We start from the raw sequence: 17,488 nt of genomic DNA on the forward strand, positions 1-17,488 counted from the left end.
AACACAAAGGATAGCAATCCCCATAACAGGAAGCACTGAGTGTAGCGGGGCAGTCTCTGGAATAATCTGAACTGAGGCCCTTGGAATGCCAGCTACTCTAGTTGAGACCAGCGGTGGATCTGACACACTGGATGCCAGTCTCAAATACCTTGGGACTGTGGCCTTGTGGTAATAGGGATGGTCGACCTGGTGTGAGAAGACTCTGAATGATCAACTGAGACATGTAGAGAGTCTGAACGATCAGCCTCGATGTGACTGGACTCAGGAAAAACGGCTGTGACTTGACCAGACACAGGGATGGCAGTTGTGACAGGGGTAGTACCTGGGCTGGCGGCCATCTTGTGCAGTGGCTCAGGTACAGGGACCACAGAACGGAAAGGAGCTGGAAACCTCGGAGTAGTGACATCCTGAACTGTAAAGGGAGATCCACAAAACTGCAAAACAAAGTCAATAAACTGTGCCAGGGTCCAGCTGGGGTCTTCCTCTGGTAAATTTAAGCTAATATTAGCATTAAGACCACTCCAGAAACAGCCCTTTACCAAATCCTCATCCCCAGGCATAAAGTGGCTATACCGAAGGAATTCCTCCATGTAAACTTCAATGGGTTGGCCATTTTGAAAAATGGAGCAGAGCACACTTGCGGGGTTGAATAAATTTTTGGCTGGCTCCATACCTGGTCTGGTGCTCAATAAAGCTTCTGGATCCAGCTTAGGCTGATTATTCTGTAACGTGCTGATTGAAACATTAGACATTTGGCTCCATCTGCAGGCTTTTAATAGACAAAAACGTGGTAATAAACAGGCATGGGTCAAAACAGGGGCAAACAGGTATAATCCAAGAGCAGGCAAAAAAAGTAATCCAATAAGCAATCCAAGGTCAAAAGGCAAGGCAAGGCAAGGGTTTATGGGAAATGGAGTCCAGAGAGAGCCAAGACAAAACCCCTTGTCGCGACAGGAACCCATTATGTTAAGGAAATGCATTAACAAAAACTCTAATGCTAGTTAAGCTAGAACTGTCAAAGTGAACTCTCTTATTTCTGACTTCTTTTTTTACAGGTCTGCATATCGTAAGAAACAGATCACAGCAAGCAACTTTTTTAAATGGTCTTGGCAGCAGTCAAGCAGAAGTCTTACCCTCCTTCCTTATTTAAAACTCTGTTTGGCCAGTACAACCTCAAAGAAGGATCTAAAGTAAGTTGATGGTAAAAAGTGGTTATTTTACATCTGTGTTAAACATCTGCATTTGTTTCTTAAGCCCGGGACACACATAGCTGACTCTTCAGACAAAGTTTTTGAGCTCCAGTCGACTTTAGTTTATTGACTCTCCTTGACACGCAGGTGCAGAATCCACATGCTAGTTAACAGTCATCTGTAGTCCTTTTGGTGTGTTCACGCATACCATTTTTTCCCCAATGCAAGCGATGCGAGGTGATAATACAGTTGGATGAGGTGACTGGTTCCCTGTCAATAAAACAAACTCATGATTACTTGCATCAAATCCAGGGCAACCTATACTTAATCTGCGCTAAGAGATGTGACCTAATTGTGTGGAGTCCTCTTAAACTTGTCATCATATCAGTGCTCAAAGACCCAAAATGGGCTGTTCACATTGACATTTTGGAAACATTTTATAAAGATTGTTTCCTGCCAAACATTCTGTCCCAATTGTAAGTTTATTTATCTGCACTTGTAATTACCCTGTATTTATGTACTATATACTGTATTCTGAATTGTATTTTGTATTGTGACAGTATTGTATAGTGTGAACACAGTAACATTTTTGACAAAAAATTGACAAATAACATTTATCTGGAGTTTTGTGATCTTTTAATGAAAAATTACATTTAGTTGTAATTTTAATAATTTATTGACAAAATGCAAATAAGTCAGCATGCTGTTGATCCAAAAACAATTAATGAGCTCATCAAAACTGATGTGTCATTTGATCTACATGCCCTTCATTACACTCAGGAGTCTAATGAGGAGCTTGTTGCTTAATGTCACATCTGTTTTAGTGAGCTCATTAAATGTTTTGAGGACCAAGAGTGTGCTCTCTTACTTGCTTTTTAATACATCAGTGTTATTCAACCATTTATAACACATGTATCTTTAACATGACAATGAGTTCATTTATTGAATTTCATGGAGAATAGGTGTTTGCACATTTGTAACACACACACACACACAAAACCATAAACGAATCAATCACAAAAAATGAGAAATAAACACAAATAAAGACAATACAAAAGTGACGTGACATTCAGCCAAGTATGGTGACCCATACTCAGAATTCGTGCTCTGCATTTAACCCATCCGAAGTGCACACACACAGAGCAGTGAACACACACACACACTGTGAACACACACCCGGAGCAGTGGGCAGCCATTTTTATGCTGCGGCGCCCGGGAGAGCAGTTTGGAGGTTCGATGCCTTGCTCAAGGGCACCTAAGTCATGGTATTGAAGGTGGAGAGAGAACTGTACATGCACTCCCCCCACCCACAATTCCTGCCGGCCTGAGACTTGAACTCACAACCCTTCGATTGGGAGTCCGACTCTCTAACCATTAGGCCACGACTTCCCTTTTTTTTTTTTTTTTGTTTACTCAAATAACGACATGTTAAGTCAATGCAAAGACGCGAATAGACATCCTGCGGCGCGAATTGAGCATTTCGGGCGTTTTGACGCGCATAACGCATTACTCGCGCTAGTTGAAAAATCTGAACTTTTTGGGGAAAATTCGCACAACGTTAACCAATCAGGAGCTTGCTCTTGTAGTGACGTGATTAAGACGTAGCAAGCGGAGGCAAAATCCGAAACAATAATGGAGGAATTATATTTTATGTTTAACCACAAAAGAGACATCAGAACCAGCAGCAAATGTCAGAAGGACTAGCCGAGTCGAGACTGTTCTCGGTGGATACATGAGCACTGAGCTCCCGCTGATCGTGCGGAGCTGATCGTCTCCAAAATCTGCGAAACACATTTTTAAATGGGCACTGTCTTTATAAATAAACCGCATATTTTAGTTTAAAACAACTACATTCTCACCTAAAAGTCTTTTAAAACTACATTTCATGACACGAAAACAGTAATATTTTGAAAATTATCCGAATAAATGGTGGTTGAAATCATAATGGTGCATGAACTCAACTGGCAGAAGCCCCTCCCATGACGTGAATTCGCGTCTGTTGTGAAGTGAGTTTCATGCACGAATGAAGCGAGTAAACTCAAAATGTTCAAGCGTCCAACTACGCGCGAATAGCGCGATTTATTTTTTCTGAATTGGTATGGGATGTGGTCCAAAATGGAAAACAATTTCAGCCTCTGACTGGAACACTCCATGTGTATCTGAGCACTGGAGATTAGTCTGTTATTGTTCACTTCCTCCTGTGTGAACTGTCCATTGACAAGGAAAGATGGTATGTTCAGTGATACTCCCTCTGGCAAAATGTCACGAATTGTGAAGCCCTTGTCTTTCATAACAATATCACCTGGTTTTAGGTGTTGGAGAAGTCCACCGTCAGCTGTTATTGCCTTGTCTGAAGCACTCCCTCCATACAGGTCACTGGCAAAGGTAATCTCTCCATTGGGCGCTACACCCATTAGTGCCTTGAGTGTGGTCCGTCCCTTGTACTGGCTGTACAATTGACTCTGTTCATCAAGTCTCTCAGTGTTAGAGATGGCAACCTCGGTGCAGTCAAGCTCTAACCTACAGGGCCGGAAACAGTCAGGCAATGATGATTGGTTCTTGGCTGTGGAGGGGATATTGTTCTCAAGGAAGCCAACATACAAAATGTCATACAGTGTACCAAAGATAGTGGTACAGATGTTGGTTACTGTGGCTGTGCTGCAATTAAACCTTGTTGCCAGGACTTTGTGACCACAATTAAGTGTAAGTTTCATTAAGGTCATGAGCAACTGATCGCCTAGGGGAATAAAAATTATATAAAAAGTTATTGCAGCAGCTTTTCACAACTTTGCGAATAGCACAAACATCAAACTTTTTGACATAGACATCTCTGTGAAGTAAAAATTTTCTACTGCGATAAAATCTTTGAATGTTAAAAAAAAATAAACACTGCAACAATTCAATGTCTTCCTTTAAATCACCCCTGATGTTAAAACATTGTCCTGATTAAAAAAAAAAAAAACATGCTTACATATTCATCTTTCTTCTAGAGGGTTGAGGTGCAACAGTAGAAGCAGGTCTGTCTCATTCTAGACTTTTTGTAGACTGAACAGTGTTTTCTTAGTTAAAGGCCATAAATCAGACTTTTTCAAAATAACTAAAGGTGTAAGTTCAGCTTTAATCATATCCTCACAGACACAGCCTCCAAATAATTAAAGAAGAAGAAGAAAAATGTCTGGACTATAATAAATAAATATCACTGCACCAAGCACACACACAAAATCACAATAATTATATACATTTTATTGTTTGTTCCATATTGGTTTGTATTGTGTTTTTAGTTTATAGCCCTAATACTGAATACTGTTGTCATGTTTTATTATTTGTATGTCTCTTAAAATTAACGTGCACTTTTTGGATTTGAAGCAACGTGTGAACACGACTTTTATTTTGTTTTTGCGATATGGCGTCATAGGGCCGCGCCGTTCTCCAGCATCTGTTGTGATTTCGCTGAAGAAAGGTTTGTTTTATGGTTTCATGACCCTTTAAGCATTTACCGTATTTAAATAGATGCCAACTTTTTGTCTATTTTTACGCTGCAAAATTAATTATAAATGAAGTGAATGCAGAATATTTATGGTTTATCTAACATTAATGAACGCCATGTTTTGTGAGTAAAGCGCATCCACACGTGCGTAAAAAAAAAAAAAAAAGGTTAATCTCATTTCCGCTCTCTATATCGTGAATCAGTTTTTAATCTCTATTACGATTACCTTTTCTCCAAGTTGTTGGAGAAACGGAGCTTTTGAAATTACGAGTCAACTGAACCACTTGCTTCTCAAAATGATTCATGGATTCGAATCTCTGCAGGATCTCTTAAGACCCGAGAAAAAAGTCTTAGGAAAAAAATAGTTTTTTTCCCCATGTCTTTACATTGTTTAGAGCATTAAAACTAATGTACAAAAAAAGAAAAAGATATTTCATTCATAAGTTATGCTATGTCCTCTGTAGAGAACATTGGGACTCAATTTCTTTAAAAATGAAAAGACATGAATGAACATGCATAGGCAAAAACAATACATTTTTAGTTTTCAAGATTTTTACTTTGTATAAAGATGATTCTCAACTATGTTATAACAGAATGATTCAATATACCATTTTTCTGTCTGCAAAATGTGTGAAAACAGGTTTTCTCGTTATATACAATGTATCTATAAACTAAATCTAATTAGCATATTAATGTGTTTTTGGGGCAACATGTAATGAAACAAGAAGTGTAATAATGGCAGTAATAATTGACAAGATTTTCATAGTAATATATAATATTTCATAGGAATATTAAAATATAATTTCTTTCTCTATTCATTTGTTATGTCTCCCAAAATGCGTAATAAACATTCTTTTAGTCCTGGTGCCCTCATATGAGGACATCAGCATCAAATCAACATACTGTTTCGTAACAGAAAGTCATATTTTGATTTGAAACCCCATAACATTTTCCTAAAATGTTGATTTATGAATTAATTTCAGTCATTTTTGAAGACCAATGAGAGGGAGTGGTCATGGTGAAAAATCCAATCATTTAGTATCTCTGAAAAGCCCTGAATGTGCTCTGTACAGGACATCCAGACTTAATACTGTGGCATGTACAGAGAAATTCACTAAAATATAATGTCCTCATATGAGGCCGCGGGGTCTTAAGAGGTTAAGACACCTGCTGCTCAAAACAGTGTAAATGCATCGACAGAAAAAACACAAACGTATAATGACAACTTAAACCAGTAGCAATTGTTTTCATTAAAGTGTAATCTACAAATCACTGAATACCAAATTAAAGGCATATATTCACGACACATCCAGATATTTATTTTTCTTTCTCTTCATTATTCTCATCTTAAACTCATCAACTCCTGGTGAAGCAACTGAGATCGATGTGACACTATTATAAAGATGGCGTTTATTAAAGAGGAGAGTGAAGACGTGAAGATTGAAGAAACATTCAGAGTCAAACAAGAAGATACTGAGGAACAAACAGGTTAGTTTTCATTCTCAAAGCTAAATGATCCTTATTCAATTTCTGTGAGACATGTCTAAACTTTTGCACATGTCTAAATCTTTACAGAAACGAATGATATTTATGAAGAATGTCACATGAATGTCTTAAAGCACTTTTATTTGACATGGACAATGTGCATTCATTTTTATGTACATCACACTTAAAATGAGAAAATAATTATAATTAAGTAGCTTAAACAAAACAATTATTTGAATTACTTTTAAACTACAATTTACTTGTAAACCTTTAACAATTATGAAAGCCATTAATTTCTGTGACTTAATTATGCAACTGTATCTAACAAAAATATTTATTTTGAATAAAGCAAGCCATGAAATGTGAATCATCAATTTTATATATGTTGCTGTACGTGATTCTTTTACTTCTCATCCTAAAACTGCTTGCTTTATCAAACTGCTGTTTTAAACCAAAATTTTGTTTCCAGATATAATGATTAAAAAACATCTTTGCCATTTACTTCTGGAAACAATAACTTTTAAAGGAACAAAGTTTGAAAACCATCAGTGGGATAGTCATCTGTAAATGCTTTAATTATGTTCATATAGATATACAGTGCCCTCCAATAATATTGGCACTTTTGGTAAATATGAGCAAAGGCAGCTGTGAAAATTTATTTGCGTTGTTTATCGTTTTGATCTTTCATTCAAAAAGTTCACACAATTCTAACCTATCATTGAAGTTTTTGGATGAGCGAGGAGAATTTTTCTTGATATATATGATCCTTGGAGAGTCTTTGGCCACTCAAACTCTCCTCCTCACCATGCATTAGGACCATATAGACACACGTCCTCTTCCAGGCAGATTTGTACAATTCATTTCCGTTTATTGCTCATGCATTAAAAATTGGTCTCATTTCAAAACGGCTACACTGTGTGGATATTCAACGCAGTTCTCTTGGTTGAGGCTCAGCAGTGTTTTCTGTTGCAGCAAGGATGTTGCTCCGGCGCTTTAAGTTTGGCCTCCAGTACTGTAGTGAGATTTCACACTTGTGTTCACTCACATACATAATTTCACATTGTTGCGAGGTAATTATTTTTGTTGTTCTGCCATACAATCGCAGTTTCTCTCCATCTCTCTGATGATGGTTATCTTATGCAGTCTTGCTCAATAAAAAACAGTACCACTGATATATCTATTAGATAATCATAATCTAGGATAATTTTTTAATCATTGTTATTTATAGATCAAAAACTTGGCCTAAAACTTGATCTGTTTACCAACATTCCTATTGTTTTTTTTGTTGTTGTTACTCAGTGCACGACAAATATGATGCTATGCAAACCATGTTGATTCGTGTTTTATTACAGGTACTTTCATCTTCCCCCTTTATGGTTTTGAGGTTCAATTGTTGTGGCCTCAAGATACTTACACTGCATATAGTAGTAACCTGCTTTCTTTTATTTGCGAATATGAGGTAAACATAAAAATATGAGGTAAACGAAAGGGTGGGTATGTTGCGATATTTAAAATATTTCTGTTTTAAACCACTAAGGAGAGTCAATGGATATCATACAAGCAATGTGCAAACTTTGTGCAAGACTTATGCCGGTGAACGACATTCACCAGAAAGTGAAAACTAACGGGGCATATTCTCTCAGAGACTACGAGAGACAAATCTACTTCATATGCTGATAACGGCATTTAATTTTCCTTAATATTTCTCTTGTGGCCTGAACATGTGGAAAAAAAAAAAAGAAGAAACATATTTTTTGTTAAACAGGTTGTTTTTGAAAGCCGGTGCTTGAAATAAATCTGCTATTAATTTTCATTGATGACCAGTGTTAACAATTTTAAGTATAAGCCTATAATTCATTGTGTAGGCTATAATAGACCTGTTTTAAAAGACTGTTATAAAAACATTTTCAATGGGTGTAAGCTATAGCCTAATCTTTTATTATCGTCAGCGCGTCAGTTATGCTATGTGCTGTGACATTATTGTGAAGCAAATTTATTGTAATATTCATTTAATAAAAAAGTAACCTAATAATAATAATAGCCCTAATAATAAGAATGTAACAGGCCTACAATCATTGGAAATGCCCAATACTCTTAATATTGACATTATTTAATACTTTTGACAATATCTCTGGCAATCTTCAATACATGACCATCGTCTTTCGACGCACCTGATCGTCTTATCGCGCATTATAAATTATTGTACAAGATAGATTTTAATTTTGTTTAAACTTACTTCCTATTATAATTTTCATATTTAATTTATTATTTTACTGTATTAATAATTTTAATTTAATACACTTGTTTTTCCTTATTTAAAAATTGATCTCTGACATAGATATTAGGCTACTCATCTGCCTGGATCTCACTGTATCAGTTACATAGTGTGGCTTTAAATCAGAGAAATGGAACAAAAGTGGTGTTGTTGGTTCCAGCAGACTTGACTAATGCAGCATAGCCATGAGTTATGAATGAGATTACATGTATGCTTGGCTGAAACTATGCTTTTTAGTTTTCAGTTGAGAATAAAATCTTTTTTAAATTGAAAAAAAAAAAAAAAACACAATTCTCCAACAATTCTAGGAAGGCCAAACAGGAAAATTATGTACCTCCTTTTGTAGACTTTGATATTGAAAGTACAGTGTTTCCCACAGGATTTAGTGAGACAATGGTCGGTAGACCTTGTGTCGGGGGCATGCGGCCCTGTAAGAAAAGTTTGTACATTTTAAAGTGAAATGCTTAAATCTGGTGTGAATTGAGAGGAAAATTAAGAGCTCCAAAATCTATTTATTTTTTTGACCAAATTGAAATAAAACCGCTATTTAGTTGTGATAGTGTACACCAGTGGTTCCCAACCCTGGTCCTGGAGGCCCCCCAACACTGCATGTTTTGCATGTCTCCTTAATCAAACACACCTGATTCAGGTCATCAGCTCATTAGTAGAGACTTCAAGACCAGAAATTGGTGTGTCAGAGAAAGGAGTGATGCAAAATGTGCAGTGTTGGGTGCCTCCAGGACCAGGGTTGGGAACCACTGGTGTAGGCAACTGCCTGTGCCTATGCTGTGGGCCAGCCCTGATCAGCAGATCAGAAGTTTGTGACAGTTGTGTGTGATAATTATAAAGCTCAAAACACACTGCATGATTTTAGCAATCCTATAAGATCACTGCATGCCACACTGTGTTACATGGATCTAATAAACTTGGTTACAGCAAGTCTACACTGTAACTCGTACGCTACGACACACGTTACTATAGAACAATAAATAGTGGTAAACAAAAAGAGCATGATAAATCACACTTTAGCAGTTGTATTTTTATGTGTGCTGGAGGAAGGGATAAGAGCTTCAGGTAAGGAGTTTTATGTTTTAGCGTTATTTTGCATTGATTTCTTGTCGCATTTTTATTGGTTGGTCAGTAAACGTGGATTGTAGCAGTAAACACTGTGCCATGATCACGCTGTATCGTAGGTCACAAGACTGTGACAACGTTCGTCTTAGAACCTCTCTCACTGTACGACACAGGACCACCGATTAGGAGCCATGATCACAGAAATCGCCACGATTGTTTCATGTGCCAATCTTTCGTCTTGGACAGCCGAATATCAAGCAGTGTATAGGGCTTAATGCGGTAGAGGTTTGCAAAAATAGTGACTAGCGATGCAGTTATGCCCAACCCTTACATCTACGTTGTGAATATATATTTTTTTGCCATTTTATTACATTTTTTTTTGAATCAAATCTTTCTTTGTAAAAGGCAAAAAAGTTGATCATACTGATTCCAAATTTAGGTATTCATTAGTTTGAATATACATTGAACCAAAAACTATAATAACATCTTAGTTGATAATCCAGTATACTTTATTTTTGACAAAACATCCCATGTTTTGGTATTAACTGCACATTTTCGGTAGTGGCAGTAATGCTTTGGTAGCCACAACATCACATCACAGAATTTGAACTTGCAAACTAAAACACTAATTAAAGATACTAAAATTCTCTCAAAAAATGTGCATAACTGTACTAAAATTTTATTTCCCCCAAATATGAGGATTATATGTTCACTTTTGAAACAATGATGACATATTTCGATCATGACTGTTTTGGTAGTGACAATTTTCAACAACTTTTGCTAAATAATGCTAATCAGCACATGGTTAGCTAGCACAGTTCTGAACAGTTGTACACATATAAAAACTAAATGTTATGGAATATTTCCCAAAAAAGTGTGCTTAATTGCAGAAAAAAAGGTGTTAGGTAGTGATGTTCCTTAAAGATACACACAGATTTTCAGAATTTTGAAAACAATTTACCTCTAAATGATAAAAACCTTGTAGTGTTGAAACAGGGGGACACTTAGGGGTGTAATTAAAACCAGTCTCAGACAATGGACAAAACACTGTTTTGGTTGTGACATGAAAATGCGGGAGTTGTTTTTTTTTTTTCATAATTTACAAAGAATATATAAAATTTTTTTTTTTTTTAACTTCACTTTTTAAAAGAATAAAAAAGATACTTTTAAAAACATCATCAATAGAAAAAAAAAAATTACTTTCATAAATTGAAATTTAGGGGTTACGATTCCGGACAGCCATAATATATATACTAAGCTTACTAATGTTTTAAGTATTATTGTGGGTTTCAATAGATAATAGAAGGATATTAGTTAACATCTTTAAAAGCTTTTAAAATGTTAAAATTAAAAGTTTTTTAAGTGTGTTTTTAGTCGTGGACAGCAGTTTGGACCAATTCTGTAGAATGGCCCATATACAGACAGGTGTGTTTGATCAGGGTTGGAATGAACTCTGCAGGTTGGTAAAGCTCCAGGAACAGGACTGGTCACACCTGAGCTAGGCCATTCAAAGCTTTGTGTGTAGTTGGCATAATTTTAAAATTGATAGGAAACAGGTAATTAGTGTAGAGCTAATTTATTGACCCTGCAATATTTTAAAGGTGGAAGAAGATTGTTTTACAAATGTTGTAAATGTGAATATCAAAGGACTGGCTACTGCAACACAACACAAGTTCATATCTATAAAAGCCTTACAACAATACAAACATCCATCTAGAATCTCATTTGTTGTGGTATTTGTATCAATATTTAATATTTCTGACTAGTCTAAATTTAATAGAAGAAAATTACTAGCCATTCCATTTTTGATAAATATCTTTTTAATTAAAACACTCTACCAACTTGGAGTGTTTCAAGTGTAGAGGGAATATAAAAGTATCATTGACATAACCGTTAAATGAAACAATATTGTCCCTCAAGGAGAAAAGCACAGGACCTAATACTGAGCCCTGTGGTACTCCATACTTGCGTATGATGAGGCAACTTACAAAGCATCTAGCATACCTGCTGCTGGGTTTAGTACTTTACAAGTGTAAATGTTTGAATTTATGTTGTCTTGTGCCATTAAACTCAGGGTATCAATTTTTTTTTTATTTTTTTTTTGCTATAGACCTGGTTGTACTGAAAGAAGAGAGTCAAGAATTGAATCAAAAAGAAGATAAAAACCAGTATGAGAAACATCATGATTTCATGACTGGAGAAAAATCTTTAAGTTGCTCACATTCTGAAAAGACTACTCGAAAAAGAGCTCAAATGACTACAGATAGATGTAATTTCACCTGCCAACAGTGTGGAAAGAGTTTTTTTCATCAGAGAAACCTTACAGTCCACATGAGAATTCACACTGGAGAGAAGCCTTATACGTGCCAGCATTGTGGAAGGAGTTTCATTCAAAAAGGAAGTCTTAAAGTCCACATAAGAGTTCACACTGGAGAATGCCCCTTCACCTGCCAACAGTGTGGGAAAAGTTTCAGTCGAAATGGAAACCTGAAAGTCCATATGAGAATTCACACTAGAGAAAGCCCATTCACCTGCCAACAGTGTGGAAAATGTTTCACTCAAAAAGGAAGCCTTAAAGTCCACATGAGAATTCATACTGGAGAGACGCCTTTCACATGCCAACAGTGTGGAAAGAGTTTTAAACATAAAGGAGCCCTTAATGACCACAGAAATACACATACCAGAGAGAAGCCGTTTGTTTGTGTTCAGTGTGGAAAGACTTTCAAATTTACAAGAGCCCTTAATGAACACACAAGGATTCACTCAAAAGAGAACTGTTTTATATGTCATCAGTGTGGAAGTAGTTTCACAGACAAGAAACATTTGAAGAATCATGTAAAAAATCACATTGGAGAAAAGCCTTTCATGTGCCATGAGTGTGGAAAGAACTGTGAAAACAAAGGAAACCTAGAGGCTCATAGAAGAGTTCACACTGGAGAGAAGCCTTTCACCTGCCTTCAGTGTGGAAAGTGTTTCACACTAAAAGGTAACCTTAACATTCACTTAAGGCTTCACACTGGAGAGAAGCCTTTCTCTTGCCTTCAGTGTGGAAAAAGTTTTGCGCTTAAAGGAAATCTTGAGGTTCACATGAGGCTTCACACTGGGGAGAGGCCTTACAAATGTCTTCAGTGTGAAAAGAGGTTTACAAATAATAGAGACCTGAAAGGTCATTCACAAACTCATTCTGAACAAAAAACTACAATGTTCTGAGTTTGGCGAGATGTTTTACGAAAAGGAGCAATTTCAGAAATCACCAACACATTCATTCTGGGTGAAGGTTTTTTAATTGTGATCAGAGTAACAAAAAATTATTTTGCCATCACACTTGCAGATACGTCTGAAAAGTCAAGTACTAATAAGAACCTATTCTTCTTTTTGTGGAAAGAGATTTAAATAGCTCAGCAATTTCAAATGGCACCAGAAAATATGTATCCATATAAAATCAAAACTACGTTCACACCACAGGTGAATGTGGCCCAAAGTAGATTTTTTTTCTGCTTTAAAGGTGACATATTATGTCCTTTTTTACATTATGTAATTTAAGTCTCTGATGTCCCCAGAATGTGTCTGTAAAGTTTCAGCTCAAAATACTCCACAGATCATTTATGATCATTTTGAAAATGCCTATTTTGAGTGGAAGCAGAAATAAGCTGTTTTTCGTGCCTGTCTCCTTAAATGCAAATGAGCTGCTGCTCCCCGCCCCCTTTTCCAGAATAGGGCTGCGTCATCACAGCTCAGACCTGAAAAACATCCGTTTTGGTTCTGATTATCATGTTTATCACGCTGAAATTATGCATTTTAAATAAATCATAAATAAATCCACTGCTCTCTAATCTCCGCTGAGGCTGGGACTCTAACTAGTGCTCGTCTGTGCAGCCAAAAGCAGAACAGTTTAACATGTTTTGCTCAAACTTTCACCACTTGCAAAATCAAAATGACAGCACCGTGGATATAAACTTACAGATTAAGGGGCGATAATATTATAATGAGATCCCTTTGCCACATCACCAAGGGAGCGAAATCAGATGCACTCGTTTTCTCAGACGCTTACAGAAAAAGGCTTATCAAAACAAAGTTACTGGATTAATCTTTTTCACGTTTCCTTGTTTGGTAGATGCACTGGAGACTCAAACCCGGAAGCACTCAAACCTGGAAAAGTCAGATTTTCATGATATGTCACCTTTAATATGATTTTTTGGGTTAGGCTGTTTACATGACCATTTAATTGTGGCCCATACTCATCTGAACAGGTGACATTCCTGTCACAGGTGAAGACTCCAGCCTCTTCATCACAAGTAATAAGTAATTTTATGTCCATTCTTCATCTCTTTATACTTTGCCTTAAAGCAAATTTTCCTAAAAGTTTCGGTCCCCCTCAGCAGAAGTCGCGGTCCAGGGGCACCTAAACTGGACCAAAACGGCACTTTAGCATTGTATAATCCTTCTGTAGGTTACAATAGAGCAGGGATCCTCAAATATTGCCCACAAGTTTAGCTCCAACCCTGATCAAACACACCAGAGCATGCTAATAAATGTCTTCAGGATCATTAGAAAATCACAGGTAGCTGAGTTTGATCAGGGTTGGAGCTAAACTCTGCATCGCACTGGTCATCCAGCGCAAGATTTGAGGAACCCTGCATTATAGGATTGCTCCTTCAGGAAATCTAACATGTAGTCCAGTAATAATTTTTTGGTCATTTGCTAAGAGGAATGATGGTTCCACTGGATGCAGAACTGGTGAATGAGTTCAGGAATGAGGAGGAAGAGGACTCCTAAACACTAGGAGTGACGAGTAAAATTTACTTGTTTATTAATTACATGTTTGCATTTAGGCAAAAATTCATGTTTGATGTGTCACAATATGTATGATAAAAAGAACTGTGCTGTCTGTTATGTTAAGGTGTCATGAAATAGAGACTCAAAATGTTCTTGATGTTTATGTGAATGAAAGGCTTCTCTGCAATAAAACTGCATCTATCAAATTTCAACAATTACTCCTCAGTTTAAATATCAGTTATTCTTTTCTACTCTTCTGAAATGCCAGGTTTTGAAATCGGGAGAATTGTGACAACACAATATCTCCTCGACATGACTCTTAACATGCTTCATCCATATATGTAATCAAGAAGGAGCTTTCTAAACAACTCATGTCTGTCTACCAATCAAGACTATATCCATCAAACAAGCACAATACAACTTTTAGGTAAAGATGAGCTTTTGGTGAAAAAAAAAAAAAAGATTCTAAGAGTTCAGGAAAAGTTGCAAGAAGATCAGGGTGACTCTGTATTTTTCTAATGTATACAGTACATCTTACTCATAGATTTATCATTGGGAATATAATGTCTTATACTGATTATCTCGGAATTGACCATATATGTGGTTCTGATGTCTTTTGTCGTGTCGTGCTGCTCAAGTCCAGAGTAGAATTATTTGGATCAGTATTCTAAAGTGAAGATTGTGATAACTCTCTAGTAATTACTGAAGTCGTTGTAAACTTTTGAGGTTTTTGTAAGGTCCTGGTTAGTAATTAATTTAGCTAAATTTGGTAACAATTAAATCATTACTACTGGGTTACCGTGATCTTCACTTTAGAATACTGATCCAAGTAATTCGTTTCTACAGAAGAATGTTGAAACCCTTAAATAATTACTATCCAAAACCATACATGTATCTCAAAAGCTTTTCATTTTAGAATACTGATCCAAGTAATCAGTAGTTCCTTTAGAAGGATTTGGTAATACTTGAGTCATTACTAGTGGGTTACCATGATCTTTACTTTAGAATTAATTATACATTATGGATAATTCATATTAATACTGAACCAGTATACAGTAGTTCTTAGGAGTTCTCCAGGATGTAGTAGTTATTGATTAGCTAATAGTGAACTACCAGTTTTAATGCACTCTTTTACTTACTAAATTGTTTATCATATTTTCGTTAGGTAATAGTAGTTACTTCAATGTTAATAGTGCATTAGTCATTTGTTCCTGTGTAGTTCATTAGTGATGGAACAGTATTCTAAAGTGTTACCCTTATCTGTTAAACAATGATTTAGTGAAAATAATACATAAGCCAACAAGGGCTGGTAATTTAACGCGTTAATTAGATTAATTAATTATGGAAAAAAATGATGTGTTATAATTATTAACGCATTTAACGCACTTGCCCCGCCCCATCACATGCTTGCACCAGAGGATTTACTTCATGCTGCCCGAGGGTTCCACTGCTGACGTCATCTTGTGATGCCTGTGGATGCAACAACACACACCATCTGTGTTAAGTGATTAGTGAACAATGTAGCACGAATACCAAATTGAAGCAAGAGATCCCCCTCAAGTACCTGGCGTTCCAGGATGTTTTCAGTAAACAACTGGTAACTGAATTGTCACCACTCCGGCCATGGGGCTGTGCCACTGACCTGCTGCCTAGGGCAACCTTACCTAAAGGAACAGTCTGTCCTCTGTCCATCCCAGGGCAAAAGGCCATGGAGGACTACATAGAGGAGGCTCTCAAGCTTCTTCTTTGCAAATAAGGACAGAGGCTTGAGGTCCTACCATGATTACTGACCTCTTAATTTACAAACCATCAAATACGTTTACCCCCCCTTCCTCTGGTCCCGGCAGCCCTAAAACAATTACGTGGAGCTTGCATCTTCTCCAAGTTGAACCTGCAGAGTACCTACAACCTTTAGGATATGTGAGGGTGATGAGTCAAAGACTGCCTTTGTAACACCTTCAGGCCACTATGAGTACTTTGTTATGCCATATGGGCTTTCCAACTCACTCTCTGTATTCCATGGATTAATGAAGGAGGTGTTTCTGGAGTTCCTCCACTGCTTCGTCATCATCTACATTGATGACATCCTGATTTACTCCCAGAATCAGGCTGAACATTGACACCAAGGTTCTTCAGGAACTTTGTGAGTACCATCTCTATCTGAGGGTGCTTTCACACCTGGCCCGTTGTTTCGGAACCTGGCGCACTAGCTCGGTTCGTTTGGGCATATGAATGAGGTGGTCTCGGCTCAATTGAAAACGAACTATGGAGCGGTTCGGTTGTAGTGAGAAAGCAATCTGATCCAGTGGACCAACAAATCAGGCTATATTACAGTGTATGATGGGTAATTACGTAAGTTCCGTGAAAAGCATTAGCTTTGTTGTTTTGCTAATATCTCAAAATGAACCTGTCAATGTCTGTGGGTGAGCACGTCTTCGCCATTCAAAAACAAAGCACACCTTTTCATTTTATAATGCCTTCTTATTGCTCTTCGTAGTAGTAGGCACATTTTAAAAATGTTTTCCCAATGAATCCTGGACTCCTGCTCAAAATGATAAATTAATATAATGACAACTACAAAAAAAAACTCAACAATAAGCCCGCAAAGCTGTTGTCATACCATCCTGACAGATGACCGGAATGACAGCTAAGTGGAATTCCGGAAAAGAAACCATGGAAGTTTGACCAACGAGAGAACAGTTTACTCACGTGTGTGTAACCCGCAGCTACCCGTTTTTGGCGTGCTAGCTATGGTATGAATGATCAATTTTTATCCAGGACCAGATATCGGGTCAATTTAATGAAGTGTATAGGACTGATAGAAATTAAAGAAAGTAAGAATTCAAACTCAAAGATAAATGTAAATGAAAAGAGCTAGCTGAATATATTGTTCTTGAGTAAATAATAAAATGATGAAAAGGAATTAAACCCAAATAAACAATGTCAAACAATAGTTAAGTTCACAAGAGATACTGAAATTCAAATTAGAAATATAGATTCAGAATCAGCATCACATACACTTCAAGTCAGGAATTAAGATTTCAGACATGGAATGTCAAATTCAGTTTTACAATTAAAAATTTTTATTCACAGAGCGAGAGAGAGAGAAAAAAAAATCTAATTTCAAGCTCAATGTTCAAATTTCAGTTTCTTCAGTTCCAATTCGATATGAAAAATTCAAAGCAAAAGGTCCAAAGAAAA

The 17,488-nt window shown here is 36.7% G+C and overlaps 1 protein-coding gene across 1 annotated transcript; it reads left to right on the top strand.

Annotated features, from left to right (window-relative positions):
- Nucleotides 1–4,561: 4,561 nt before the first annotated feature.
- Nucleotides 4,562–13,383, top strand: LOC109079220 (gastrula zinc finger protein XlCGF57.1-like). The gene is made up of 3 exons (XM_042722454.1): nucleotides 4,562–4,650; nucleotides 6,050–6,165; nucleotides 11,622–13,383. Exons 2-3 carry the CDS (start codon nucleotides 6,081–6,083, stop codon nucleotides 12,719–12,721), a joined length of 1,185 nt encoding a protein of 394 aa, XP_042578388.1. The 5' UTR covers nucleotides 4,562–4,650; nucleotides 6,050–6,080; the 3' UTR covers nucleotides 12,722–13,383.
- The last annotated feature ends 4,105 nt before the right edge of the window (nucleotides 13,384–17,488 follow it).

This window comes from Cyprinus carpio, chromosome B4 (genome assembly GCF_018340385.1).
Source record: "Cyprinus carpio isolate SPL01 chromosome B4, ASM1834038v1, whole genome shotgun sequence".
NCBI lineage: Eukaryota > Metazoa > Chordata > Actinopteri > Cypriniformes > Cyprinidae > Cyprinus > Cyprinus carpio.